We start from the raw sequence: 13,595 nt of genomic DNA on the forward strand, positions 1-13,595 counted from the left end.
TCAGGTGAAACAGAATGATGAGAGCCTCATGGCTCATCACTTTGCAGAAGAGAACTCACTACCTTATGTTGAACCTCTTCCATTGAAATGTTGTAGTGTTTGCTTTTGTAGTGTGTGTGTGTGTGTGTATGTGTACCATTCATTCTGTGTGTCTAAATGGGTCATGGTAGAGTACGCTGACTCACAGGAGATACACACACACGCCTGTTGCCGTGGCAACACCAGTTCAACCCAGCTACATTTGGATGTCAATTTCCCTCCATCTATAGGGAAGCAAACAAGAATTATCAACAAACACAAGTGCCATAACCCTACAGTTTATGCACCTTTCACCTGGGTTTCCGGTCCACACTGTCCTACTCTCCTTGTTAAGCATCTTTAGTTGAAGTCAATCTCATAACTCTGAAGCTATTCATCAATATGGGTGGGGTGTTTTTCCAAGTATGCATTATTTACCTGGTGCTTGCTGTTGAGTCAAACCTGGAATTGTTCAATAAAACATCAAAGGTGGTGCACTCGAGAGGGCAAGACAGTAACAGTGAACAACCTGTTTGTGAGTGACTGAATGTCAGGATAATGTAGTCTTATTAAGCCAGGTCTGACAGTCCGCCACTGCAGCAGAGTTCAAGGATCAAGACTTTGTACATGAGCCACAATGTGTTTCCAGCACCACACAGAACAGAACTAAACAGGGTGTTACTGTGTGCTTTGCCATGATATAATGTGTGTGTGCCCAGGCCAAACTTAAACATCTCCATTGACATACTTTATCACATTTGATTGGAACACTGTGTAACTGTGGAGAGAGGTGAAGAGAAAGAAGTTCTAGAAGACCAGAGCCAGATGTTTAAAAGATGAAAGAAGCACATGGAGTAGAGGAGAGAGACAAATTTCTGAGGGAGACTGAACATATCAGGGGAAGATTGAGGGACGGGGAGAGGAGGTAAAAGTGAACTGTATGAGGATGTAAAGGGGAATGGAAAGGGGGTTGTTGTTGAGCTCTATCTGACATACTAACCCAGTGATGCAGCAAGCACTGCCCACGACCACAACCAGATTACAGCCACACAGAGGAGGAAGGTGGAGAAGGATTATTACAAGGAGAAAGGATAGAGATTAACTGAATGGGGGAGGGGGGTGACTGGATTACAGACGATGGGATCCTGACATAATCTCGATGAAATACACTCCCTCAGTCTCTCTGGGGGATGGGAAGGGAGGGAGGGAGGGTCATGTGCAATGTGAGTTGCCAAGATAATTTCTAGTTAATGTGTTATTTAAATAGTAGCCTTTTTCTGTCTTCCTCCATCGATCATGAACAAATTAGGTTGAACCCCTATTTCTGATAAATCATCTCTGTAAGAGTTTGTAGATTGTAGAGAGCAGACTGTAAAACAGTGATCTCATGACTACCAGCAAGTGAAGCCATCTAGCAGCATGTGCCTTCCATCAGTTACAGTAAGAGCCTGCAGCCTGCAAAACCCCATCAATTACATCATAAAGTATGCACATATGAACACAATCTTTGTACTGTACTACCAAGTTTGTCTGTCTGCGTGTATGTTTGTATCTATCTACCTATTTGTCTGTCTGTCTGTTTCTCTGACTGTCTGCCTGTTTCCCTGGCTGTCTGCCTGCCTGGCTGTCTAGTCATGTCATTATCTAAACATTTATGTAATATTTGTTGTTGTTCGCAGTCCCTGCCAGCATCTCCATCTGATCTGTCATCCTGTTTTCTACAGCTGTTTTACAGCTCTCTCCCCCTTGTCATGTCGTTGTCATGTCAACCTCCTCCTCCCTCCATACTTTCCCTCCTTCCTCTGCTTCCAAGCTGAGCTGCTCTGTCATTATGTAATGACGGTTCAAGTGTCAATGTGGTTGTTGATTTGGAACAATCTTGTACGGTTTGGCAAACCAACACACACAAGATTGTTGAACTTAAACATACATCCCATAAAGAACAAGCACAACTTGAATCAATTTGTTCAAAGGTGTGAGGAAATTAGATATTTATCTTATCTCAAAATAATCACTGTTCTGTGATGGGGTCTGACCGGAGGGAAGAATCTGAATGAGAAGAGAATTAAGTGAAAGGGCAAAGTCTATCCCAAAGGAGGAAATTGAAAACAAATGTGGAAAATGGACAAAGAGAGAAAATAATTTGTGTGCATTTGCCATGAGGTATAGATGTGCAGACCCTGTGTTGCTCCATTAACCTATTTTGAGTAATCTGCCTTCTCCCTGTTTCATTACTACTCTGCCAGAGAATTGCATCATAATACCAGCCCCCACCAGCCAACTCTCTCTCACCCAGCCCTCTCTGCACACTCACCAAAAATCTCACTCATGTGGACTGTTATTCCAATGATGCATGAAATGATATGGAAGACGAAAAAGTCACAACAAACTATATAGATGTGTTAATGACCTTGAAGGACAAAGGCAACTAAACTCAATGCTCTTGGGAAGCCAATAGGGAAATTATTTTAGGCCAAGAATTCATGGTAAAACTAAATAATATTATATCAGACTTATTTGCAGGGAGTTCTGTAAATGTATAACCACTTTGTTCTTGCTTGAGGGAAGCTTGAGAGGCAAATCTTTACCGTCGCAGAGCCTCCTTAAAACTCGTACATGTGAGCGCGCACTCGTTCAAGCTCAGAGTGGAGCAATCGGGAGTGAGATCATGTGAGAGTCCACGCGTCGGAAAAGTAGGTTAGCAGGGTAGACTGAGAGGAAAGCACTGAGAGGCAGTCACAGCGAGAAGGGGGGTTAGAGATTGGGACTCCAGCAAGCCAAGGCAAACCACCGTGGGAGCATTCTGTCAAAAGTTACCAAAATAGTGCATCCACGCGTTAACATGCAAGAGAATTCAGCAAACTCCTCTCATAGATTCTTTACGACTCTAGACTTTGTCCAGCGTTGAAGGAAGAAAACCCTGAGGGAATTTGTACGTTATTTTCTGAACGACTAAGGAAGTTATATTTAGCACACTATCACGCTTTAAGATGTTTTAAGAAAAACTCATGGTTTTTTTTGCTATCACAAAACCACATGTAGGCTCGTTGAGTTTTGTCTAGTCACAACAACAACAAAAAATCGAAATGAGAGGTAAGTTTCCTGATTCTAATTTCTTATTATTAGCTTGTTAGTGTGTTTAAAAATCAATTGACAATAGGCCTACAATGTATGCGATTTGAGAAGAAGGAAACGTCAATGGTGCATATTACTTCTTTCTCTCGAATATATTGACCAGAATCGTTTTTTCCTAGTGCGTATCTCGCTAATCCTTCATGACTGGACTAGCTGGTTGAGTTTGCTTGCAGCGCCAGGTTCAACGTGCAGTTGCAATGCTTTCGTCTTTACCATAACCGCAGATGTTGTGGATCGTCAATGCATGATGGTTAATTAAATCTTAGATTATAAATGTATGTTTGTAGATGTAATATTTCAGACAGTGTATAATACAAATTTCGCCTGAATTGACCACTGTGTTTGTGTAGTTAGAAAATATGTAACTAGATGCCCGTCTGCCTTGACATCCATATTGAGTTATGTAATCGGTCGTTTGGACATTGGTAGAGAATTTAGAGTTTATTTTAGCAAGAGTAGGGAGAACAATTTAATTCTCAAATAACGATAAAGGCTACAATCAGATGTTATTGTTGTGGTTAATGCAATATGAGTGACAATTTAAGATATTTTGGCTTACTTTATTTGTTGACACAGACAATGTATAAAATAAGTTTTCAAACTCAGTAATTTATTAAATCAAATGCTTTTCCACGTGTTGTTATGGTGGCGTTTGCCAGCATGGTGGATTTATGCGTCCGCAGAGGTAGAGAAAACTTGGCTGTTCCACTGACCTAGTTATGTCACCACCAGCACCGGGAGTGGACGGAGGCAGGGTCCGCGAGAGGGGGAAGGGCTACCGTAGATCTATTTGGTTGAAGTGCTAGGTCGAATTTGCATTTGAACTTGGGCAAAACCTAACCATCGACCGTTACAAGGATGATATTACTGTCAAATTGCACTACTCTGACAAGATGGTAAGAATGGTTCAAACATCTGTTTTTGAAATGACAACTGTTGGGTTGCTTTTAGACTTACTATCAGAATGTAGCAACAATCTATAAGGTGTAGCAGCTTGTTTCTCACGGAGGGAGAGGTGATTTCTGGCCTCATTGAAAGGATAGAAACGTTTATCTGCTTGCTTATAGAGTTGTAGATGGATTATAGTCCATGCAAACAAGACACTGCTAGGGGTGGTAGAGACGCCTGATGGAGGCTCCTTTCCTGCAGGATATCCAAATGTAAACAAATTCAGGGCAAGGCCCACCAAAATGTTGTTGACATTATGTGTCTGCATTTTCAACTAAACCATAATCAATTACAAAGTAATTTCTATAACTAGCCATACAGTATTCACATGCTGTATGGCTCTTCTAAACATTCTACTTGTTTGAATATTTCACATCCTTGAAGATAAGGGAAATGAGATGAGTAGAGAAGCCACTTAGGTTGAATCAGAGCCTCTTTTAAGACCATTTAAGATGTACCTCACGCCTCCCTGATTAAAGTGTTCTATCAGATTAAACTTCTTAAACTCAAGTGTTACACTTGCATGGCCTCACAGCTAAGTTTGTAACAGTAAGTCACAGCAACGAAGTTCAGTCTCATACTCTGCCGTGAGGAAATGGTGCCATTCTACATAAGTCACTCTTCTTGATAGTAAATGATGTCGATGATGTCACGGAAAGCTCACTTCTCCCCAGGTCTGCTGCTTGCATTGCTAAGGCTAATTGTTTGTGTGAGGATGAGGCGTGTGTGTGTGTGTGTGTGGGGGGGGGTACAAGTCCTTTTGGTTCCATATCTGTGTGTGTGTTGACTGAACAAGTACACAGTGTTCTTTGACCTTTGATCGGCAGTCAGCACAATATGTGTTGTATCGTAGAAGAATGTGTGTAAGCATGCATGTGTGTGTGGGTGTGTGAGAGAAGAATGGGTCTGAGCGTGTAAGAACATGGGTGCGCTTTGCATGTTTGTCTTTCTGCGCGTTCTCTATGTGTCAGGGTAAAGGCCACGTGTGTGCAGGGCTGACACGCTGACTGTGACACCCTTACCAGTGCCAACAGTCGGCAGTTCCTTCTTGTATTTCAGAGTAGATATTTTTGGGGGAAGTCTGGGTCGCAAAGCTGGTCATTTACCCCCTATTAACTTAGCCTGAGGTTGAGGTAACAAGGTTATGTAGTTAGCTTGCTGATAAACAGCCTGATGCTGCTTCTCTCGTCTCAGTTCTTAGTCTAGTTTCGTAAGAACAATCTGGGTGGGACCCACTGTATGCCTCACCCCAGCACCAGTCTTACCTGTATTAAGTATCCATCTTATAGAGGGAAAAATACTTTTGAACAGTTAATGGATGACCTTGCTCTATAACTCCTTCAGAATCTTGTCACTTTACCTTGCATTTGGCACAAGAGACGTATAGGCATATTTGTAAACTAAGCATGTCAGAGGCTTGACTCATGACTGTCTTGGAGTGTGCTGTCTAGGAACTACAGGTCAAATGTAAATGACCATTGACTCAAGGGTCAGCCTCGGGGTTAGGGGTGATCCCTGTGGTCACTAGTCTTATACCTGTCTCCTCATTTCTTCTTCTCTCATTTCTTATTTTGTGCTTTGTCTCTGAGAAAGTAAGGCTTTGGAGTCGGCCATTTATTCAACGATTTGTTTATAGGACGAGATGCTCTCCGTTCACTTCCTTTTCAGTGCTCTTTGGTTTTAGTTCAGAAAAACACTGATGGTGCAGATAAAGATCAAGCGTGTGTGTGTTTATAACTGCTTGTCTCTGTAGAGAGAAGCTGAGGGAGCGCTTGCAGCCGTACACGAGCCTTGCAGTGCATCTTGTTTGAATGTGGGGAGGAGTAGAGGCTGTATTTCAGGCTCTGTGCTGAGGACAAGAATAGAAATGGTCAAAGCTCAATGTCAGAGAGGGAAAGGCAGTCGGGCTGACTGAGAGATGGGCCAAACCTTCCTGAGTACTATAAACTCTAAAGTATATTTGGATCCAGCCCTAGCACATGCTTATCTGATCTGTCAAGCTGTTTGATGTATGTTTATGCACTTTCCTCTTAAAAAGCACTTGTAACATTCCAGAGAGCCAGAATGGCTTTATTATGTAACATATAAAGAAGAATCAACTGAATGAATTAATGGAACAAGATGAAAACTTAAAGTCTTAACCAGTTCTACCTTAAAACAGGGCAGTGAATAGAGTTTAAATTCAAACACATCGGGCTCGCGCCTGCTTTCCTCCTCCCTCCCCGCAGTGAGAAAGTGTGTCAGTAGGACAGACAATCCACATGGGCTTACAGGCTACTGGGTTTGAGGGACAGCTGATTCAGCCATTCCTAGACAGGCTCTTCATTCCCCATGGCCAATGGCAGCCTTTAAAGCTGAAAGAAGGCGGGGCGTTGGTGTTGCTAGAGTGACCCTGCTGAATGAGAGTGTTTGTGGAATGCTCGCAGACAAGAGTTATATAATCAAGAAGTGCAAGAGGGGGAGAGGGGGAGAGAAAGAGGGGAGGGAAGGAGGGAGGGAGGGAGCGGGGATAGATTTTTCCATTGCATGCTTGCAGCTGCCTGAGTCTGTATTTCAATCAACAGTTTTTTTGGCGTGTGGGGGGGGGGGGCTAAAGTTGTGATTTTTAATACCTCAACTAGGTATTAAATCACTGAGGCATAAATGGTTTTCCATATATCCTTCTTAGTGTACTAGTATGGTATCTCATAAATAAGACAGATTTGTGACTTGCATGAGACAGTTAAGCAACACATAGCAGCAACAGCCCACATCCCCCAAATGATCCATGGTTTTGTTCAGTCCCAAGGCAGAGTTATCACTGGGAAATGATATAGCAGCCTTATTTTTCTGGAGTGAAACCTCACTGTTGTTCAGGTGCTGGCCATTTGACAACAAATTTGTATTGTGTGTGCGCGTGTGTGCATGCGTGAATGTTTTTCTATGATCTGGAAGACATCTGATTCCTATTCTATTTCTGTCACTTGAATTTCAGTGGGAGCACATTAATCAGAATCTCTTTAACCCCAAGTCCTACACGAGCAGGATAACACAAGACACCAGTGTGGTCATTAGGCTGGCCAAATCAAATATAACATTTTAGAAAAAGAAAGAAAGCGTATCACAATAACTGTTGTCCGATTCACCAACTGTTTCTAAAAGTTTTTTTTGTAAATGGTTGTTCATGAAAAACAGCACGTTAAGTACGATTGAAGTAAATATTTGCCAATATGAGGTTTTTGTGTAAGATTGGCATTAATAATAAGGGTGAGACATAGGGATGGGCATTCGACTAAATTGTCTTAATCGATTGTCGGGAGAATTAACGATCGATTTTCGATTAATCATTAACATTTTTATATTAAAATTCACTATTTATAGGCTATATTAAAATGCAGTGAAAATAGAAAAAACAGCGTGTTTCCGCATTGAGATCTGTGGCTATTACAAGAAAAACAACTATTTCTGTAACTCCTAGAGGCAGCTAGAAGCCTGTGCTCAAACACAATTGACCCTCGTTTTTTTCCCGGCTAATTAACAAAGCTTCATAAAAACCTTTGCCCTCAACAATACTTAAGGGTAGCATATCCATCTCGATGGACTTGCAGATTCGTTGGGTAATTTTCTCTGCTCGTTGTACATCGCAGCTCCTCCGTGCTAGCACCGAGAGCAGGATGCACCGCCACTAACCAGGGTCGGATTTACGTTCTTCAAGTGGTACATCATTTGAGTCGTGGAGGAGTTGTATTTATACTCAGCTTTGCAGTGTTGGCAGTGAACAAAGTAATTTTTTAGTCAATATGGTCTCACGCTACACTTCGCCGTGAACTCTTCATGTTTACTTTTGAAATACATGGAAACTCGCCGGTAACTGAGTAGGCATATGTGGCATTTTGGTAAAATGTTTACTTGCTACCACATAGCGAAATCCATTGCATTCTTTCAAGACTCACACTACGCAACAGAACACGCATTAGTTTTATCGATGAACAAATAATGTCAACGACTAAATTCTTAATGATCGATAATCGATCGTCGATTAATTATGCCCATCCCTAGTGAGACAACAGGAAATGTAGGGTCTGCACATTCTAACTTCACACAGAGAGCTACTGCCCTCCTGTTGTTGTTTTTGTGTAGTGATTTGTAAACATATTGCCAGACTGATATTTCCTCCCTCCCATCTGTCTATGGCTCTTGTTCCCTCCAGTGTATGTAAAGTGATGCAATCACATCTGTTTTTAATGTTGAAGTTCCATTTTCCTGGAGGTGCTCCAGATGATGTTTATCTCGATGGAGTGTTACTCAATAGTCACGTGTGTCTGTGTGTGTTTTCATCATCACAAATGCCATAGAAGGACCCACTTAATCCAGGTGAGACCTGAATTTGGTGTGCACCCACTGTTGTTCTGCCAGCATGACGTGACCTGTCACCCGTCTTTTCATTTTAGCTCAAATTGAGGTGATCCCCTGCAAGATCTGTGGGGACAAGTCATCAGGAATCCACTATGGAGTCATCACCTGCGAGGGCTGCAAGGTGAGGCCCACCGTCTGGTCATGTAGACACCTCTGCTTCTCACAGCGTGTGTGTGTCGTGTGACGTGTGGTGGAACACACACATGACTCTCCCTCTCTGTGTGCAGGGATTCTTCCGGCGCAGCCAGCAGAACAACGCCATGTACTCGTGTTCCCGCCAGAGGAACTGTCTGATCGACCGGACCAACCGCAACCGCTGCCAGCACTGCCGACTGCAGAAATGTCTGGCTTTAGGCATGAGCCGTGATGGTGAGTCACACACACACACATACACACACTTATGTTATTGTTAAATGTTAAATGTTATTAGCGAGTGTGACTGACATTTAATAATGAAAAAGGAGGGGGAAAAAACGCTCTCTTTTCCACTGTGAATTAGAAATGGCAGTGCAGACTTTGGAATAAGTTCTCTCCGTCTCTCCACCCAGCGGTGAAGTTTGGCCGCATGTCTAAGAAGCAGCGTGACAGCCTGTACGCCGAAGTCCAGAAGCACCAGAAGTCCCAGGAGAGCGGGGGCTCCGTCGCTCTGTCCCTCCCCAGGGAGGAGGGCACGTGCGCGGGGAGCGGAGACGACTGCGAGGGGGGCCTCAGCCGCTCCTACAGCAGTGGGGGCTCCAGCTCCACCCTCAGTGACCTGGACGACATCGCGGCCCTGCCCGACCTGTTTGACCTCCCGCTGACCCCTGAGGAGGCCAACCAGTACTGCAGCCTAGAGCTGCTCGGCGGGGGGGGAGGAGCCAGCGCGGGGAACACCTCCAACTCTTCCTCCTCTTCGTCGACGTCTTCCTTGTCGAATCAGAATTCGCCGCAGCAAGACCTGCTGGACGTCGGCGACGGCATCGGGATCAAGCACGAGTACCAGCTCCTGCACACTCACACACACACGCTGCTGGCACACACGCGCACAGCCCTGCTGGAAGCCCTGCCAGCCGACTGCCCCCTCATGGAGATAGGTGAGTGGGAGCTTTGGAGCACTACTGCCAGCTTTCACCTGATCCAGTTAGGATCATGGATCTGCTTGGATAAGGAGCTCAATGGTTGCATGTCTGTTTTCCAGAGCGTATCACACAGAGCGTGGTTAAATCACACCTGGAGACAAGTCAGTACAGCGCTGACGACCTAAAGAGACTTACCTGGGCACAGTACACACCTGAGGAGACGCGCTCCTACCAGAGCAAGGTATACACCCATACACACACACACACACACACACATGCATACAAACTGTGCAGACACAAGCCTGTCTTCCTGGCTAGTGCTTAACATGTTTCCTCTGTCTGTGGCAGCCTGCAGAGTGGATGTGGCAGCAATGTGCCCACCACATCACCAATGCAATCCAGTATGTGGTGGAGTTTGCCAAACGCATCACAGGCTTCATGGATCTCTGTCAAAATGACCAGATCATACTGCTCAAAGCAGGTTAGTACCTAAAAAAACCACATACACACACACACACACACTGACTACCAGTGACATACTAAATACACCTATAGAAATGTCCATGGATCAATAACACCTGAGTAAATAAATGGTTTAACTTGCTAATGAGGACTCCTTGTCTTTTTCTCTCCAACTCTCTACCTTTTCTTCTCTCTCCATCTGGAATGGTTGTTTGATGACAAACCACACTCCTGGTTTGATAACTAAATTACAAATACATTTTAAAACTTATTTTTTATATTTTTTCATATGATGATCACTTGTCTTGAACAAAACAACATGTACTTTACAAATGATTTATCATGAAATGTTTGAAAACTTATTTGACAAATTGCTGGTGATATTGCCCTGCTCTTTTTCAAAATGATCAAATGTCTCATATCCTACTGTCCTCCAATCTGGAATGAAATTGATTTCCTTTTTGTTGTGTGTGTTTGTGCATGTTGGAGCATCTCTCGTCCTTTCTACCTTCCTCTTTTTTCTCCCCCCCCCCTCCTCTTCATCCACCTCCTCCCACGGTCCCTCTCTCTCTCTCCACGGCTCTCACTGGTTACCCCTGCAGGCTGTCTCGAAGTCCTGTTGATACGCATGTGCCGGGCATTCAACGCCACCAACAGCACCATGTTCTTTGATGGCAAGTTTGCGACAGCCCCGCTCTTCAAAGCTCTCGGTTCGTAACTCATTTACTACAATTTGTTCAGTCCTTCTTTTAGCAGCAAGTCTCCGACTCTGTAGGAGCTGTTACACCCTGGCATGTTGGAATAGTGTTGCGGTGTCCTAACCTCAAAAATGGTGTGTGTCTGCAGGGTGTGATGATCTGGTCAGTGCGGTGTTTGATCTGGCTAAAGGCCTTTGCCGCCTGCAGCTGACGGATGAGGAGATGGCATTGTTCAGCGCCGCTGTCCTGCTGTCTCCTGGTGTGTCTCTCTCTCTCTGTCTGTCTATCCCTCTCTCTCTCTCAATCATAGAAACACATTCATCATTTGGTGGTGTCATCTGGCTGTCACAAAGTGAAGATTCTTTAGCCCTAATTTTGTGTGTGTGCTTCTTCCAGACCGACCGTGGTTGACAGATGGTCAGAAGGTCCAGAAGCTGCAGGAGAAAGCCTATCTCGCTCTGCAACACAGTCTGCACATGAGTGGAGCTGACAACAAGAAGCTAGACATGGTAAAGACTTGCCACTCTCCATAGCAACCTGTGAAACCCTTCTTACACGGTGCACAAACGACACATGTTGTACCTCCTATTAGAAACATTTCCTAAATGTTGCTGACTGGTCTCTCCTGTCTTCTCTTCATAGATGGTGTCCAAGTTACCTATGATGAAGTCCATTTGCAACCTCCACGTCGACAAACTGGAGTTCTTCCGCTTGGTACATCCAGAGATTGCGTACAACTTCCCCCCATTATACCGGGAAGTGTTTGGCAGCGAGATATCTTTCCCCAACTCGTCCAACAGCTAGAAAAGAGAGCGAGAGTGTGTTATTGTATGCGGAGGTAGGCAAAGGATAAGATTGACATCAATATTAAACCTGAAACAACCAGCAGTTAAAAGACAATCCAGGATTGAGATACTCAGTCTCCCAATAATCTCATGCTAATCCTCTACAATCCCGGCAAGCACTTTTCACTACAGACCACAACATGCTCATGGTCCTTTTTATATTGTAGCAAGCTGATGGGGTGAATTGATCAAACCACACAGCATTACAAAGCTCCAAGCACTTACAACAGCATTGGATCTTCCCTCAGACCTAATTATGAATGTACCTCCCTGACGCTCCAGAGCACCAGCCAAATCCCTACACAGAATGTACTGACCCGGGAACAGCAACATGATGGGGACCTTCTGCTAACTCTAGGGGTTCTAGTCTTCATAGTTCTGTATACACTGCCCCACCTGTAGCCATTAGTAGATATACAGTAAAGACTTACTGTATATTGACCAGCTGTAAGGGACCAAGTTCATCCAACAGTCACTGTTGTGTAACTTGTGTTAAAGGAGATGCATCAGTACTTTGTGCCGGCCTGTATTGAATATAATTGTCAACCTGTTTGTAGGAAAACACAAAATGGTATATATACATACGTGTATGTACACATTGACACACATACACTCACACACAGTGTTTGGTGCTGCCCTTTGTAGGCTTTTATAATGCAATGAGAAACCTCAATCCCAAACCCCTTCCCTTGTAAATGCCACTCACACAGAAAGAGATACAAAAAGATGTCTATAATTTATATACACATTTATAAAGAAATATTTTAGAATTAAGAATGTATATAGTTGAATATATGCAGAGTGTGTAAAGGAGATTCAGAAAGAGACAGGGAGAGAGGCAGATAGATTTTTGACCGAGAGGAATGGAAAATGGACCCCGGGAATGCAGTCTTTTGGACTCTAGTTCTGGAACATTTCCCCTTTTTCTTGACACTTGGGTTTCCACAGCAACATCCACCAAGTCATATCAGGACACTCTACTGAGTTTGTATGACGGTGAGAGATGGCCCAGTTACATGAAGGCAGGAACTGTTTTTTCCAGACCAGCATTTTAATAAGTTCCATTTTGAATCTGTATTAAATTACCAGTTTGTAGAAGAGAGAAATGAAGGCCACAGGAGGACGCAAAGGAGAAGCAACTTGATTACAGAAGAATCCATGAACTTTAAGTAACGCAGGGATGTGTTGCCCTTTGTATTTGATGACAAGCTTTAGTTAACCTACAAGTTTGAGCCACAGCGGATGTTCTGTAACACTTCTTACTGGTTAGAGCTACCGTTTCATTTTTGTACATTTTGCTGTTCCTCTTCCCATGACACATGTCCTTTCCCCTCTCAGTAGACACTACTATTACAGTAGTCTATGGCCAGCTGTCCCCCTGAAGCAGGCATCGATGCTAACTGTAGGTGTATCTGATAGATATGTATATGAACTCAAGCCTGTAAAGGTTCACAACTGACTCAGCCAGTTTGGGGAGGGGCAGCTGTGGACTCCCACTTGTTGCCAGTGTCTTCTGCTAGCCTTGTACTTCACTCCCAACACCTTTGCACCTAAGCCAAGCCCATAACCATGATCACTGTGGACGTAAGCTCTATTTTTGTGAATATTACTCACAAAGTGTCATAAACCCTTCTCCCAATATTGTAACTGAACACATTTTACAAGACATAGGATGCACAGAATATACATTTTACAAGACATGGGATGCTAAAGAAATCCCTTTGATAGTATTAAAGATGAATTTGGTTTGGGGGGTTTAATGTATATAATTTGTGATTGTTATTGCTCTGTTGGTCCTTTATTGTTTTATCATTTTATGTATCCACTGTTTTGTCTTGTAAAGTAAGTGATCTATTTTTTTAAAAAGACTAGTAAAATTCTGAATAAAAAATAATAGTTTGTTACCTCTCTCATCCCCCAAGACACAAGATTATTAGTCCAAGAGTCACACAGCTTGTTGTACAATGGGATACATTACATGTGCTTTTAAGAATGTAATAAAGGTATTTCTTTTTCTTTTGGATACTGTCTGTCTG

General features: G+C 43.4%; 1 protein-coding gene across 3 annotated transcripts; it reads left to right on the forward strand.

Moving 5' to 3' along the window:
- Positions 1–2,646: 2,646 nt before the first annotated feature.
- Positions 2,647–13,582, forward strand: LOC124472707 (nuclear receptor ROR-beta-like). Of its 3 annotated transcripts, XM_047027701.1 has the most exons (11): positions 2,647–2,950; positions 3,061–3,111; positions 8,532–8,617; positions 8,724–8,865; positions 9,045–9,569; positions 9,674–9,795; positions 9,903–10,035; positions 10,619–10,726; positions 10,863–10,973; positions 11,111–11,223; positions 11,357–13,582. In XM_047027701.1, the coding sequence occupies exons 2-11, from the start codon at positions 3,105–3,107 to the stop codon at positions 11,516–11,518; spliced, it is 1,509 nt and encodes a 502-aa protein (XP_046883657.1). In that variant the 5' UTR covers positions 2,647–2,950; positions 3,061–3,104; the 3' UTR covers positions 11,519–13,582. The 3 variants fall into 3 exon arrangements, with proteins under 3 accessions (XP_046883657.1, XP_046883656.1, XP_046883658.1); XM_047027700.1 differs by having other exon boundaries at positions 2,647–3,111; XM_047027702.1 differs by lacking the exons at positions 2,647–2,950; positions 3,061–3,111 and adding an exon at positions 3,732–4,049.
- The last annotated feature ends 13 nt before the right edge of the window (positions 13,583–13,595 follow it).

This window comes from Hypomesus transpacificus, chromosome 10, assembly GCF_021917145.1.
Source record: "Hypomesus transpacificus isolate Combined female chromosome 10, fHypTra1, whole genome shotgun sequence".
Lineage (NCBI taxonomy): Eukaryota > Metazoa > Chordata > Actinopteri > Osmeriformes > Osmeridae > Hypomesus > Hypomesus transpacificus.

Excerpts from the sequence above, each read along its gene's own strand:
- LOC124472707 (XM_047027700.1), top strand. Across the intron at positions 8,866-9,044 it reads TTTAGGCATGAGCCGTGATG|CGGTGAAGTTTGGCCGCATG; the intron begins GTGAGTCACACA and ends CTCTCCACCCAG. Across the intron at positions 10,727-10,862 it reads CCCGCTCTTCAAAGCTCTCG|GGTGTGATGATCTGGTCAGT; the intron begins GTTCGTAACTCA and ends GTGTGTCTGCAG.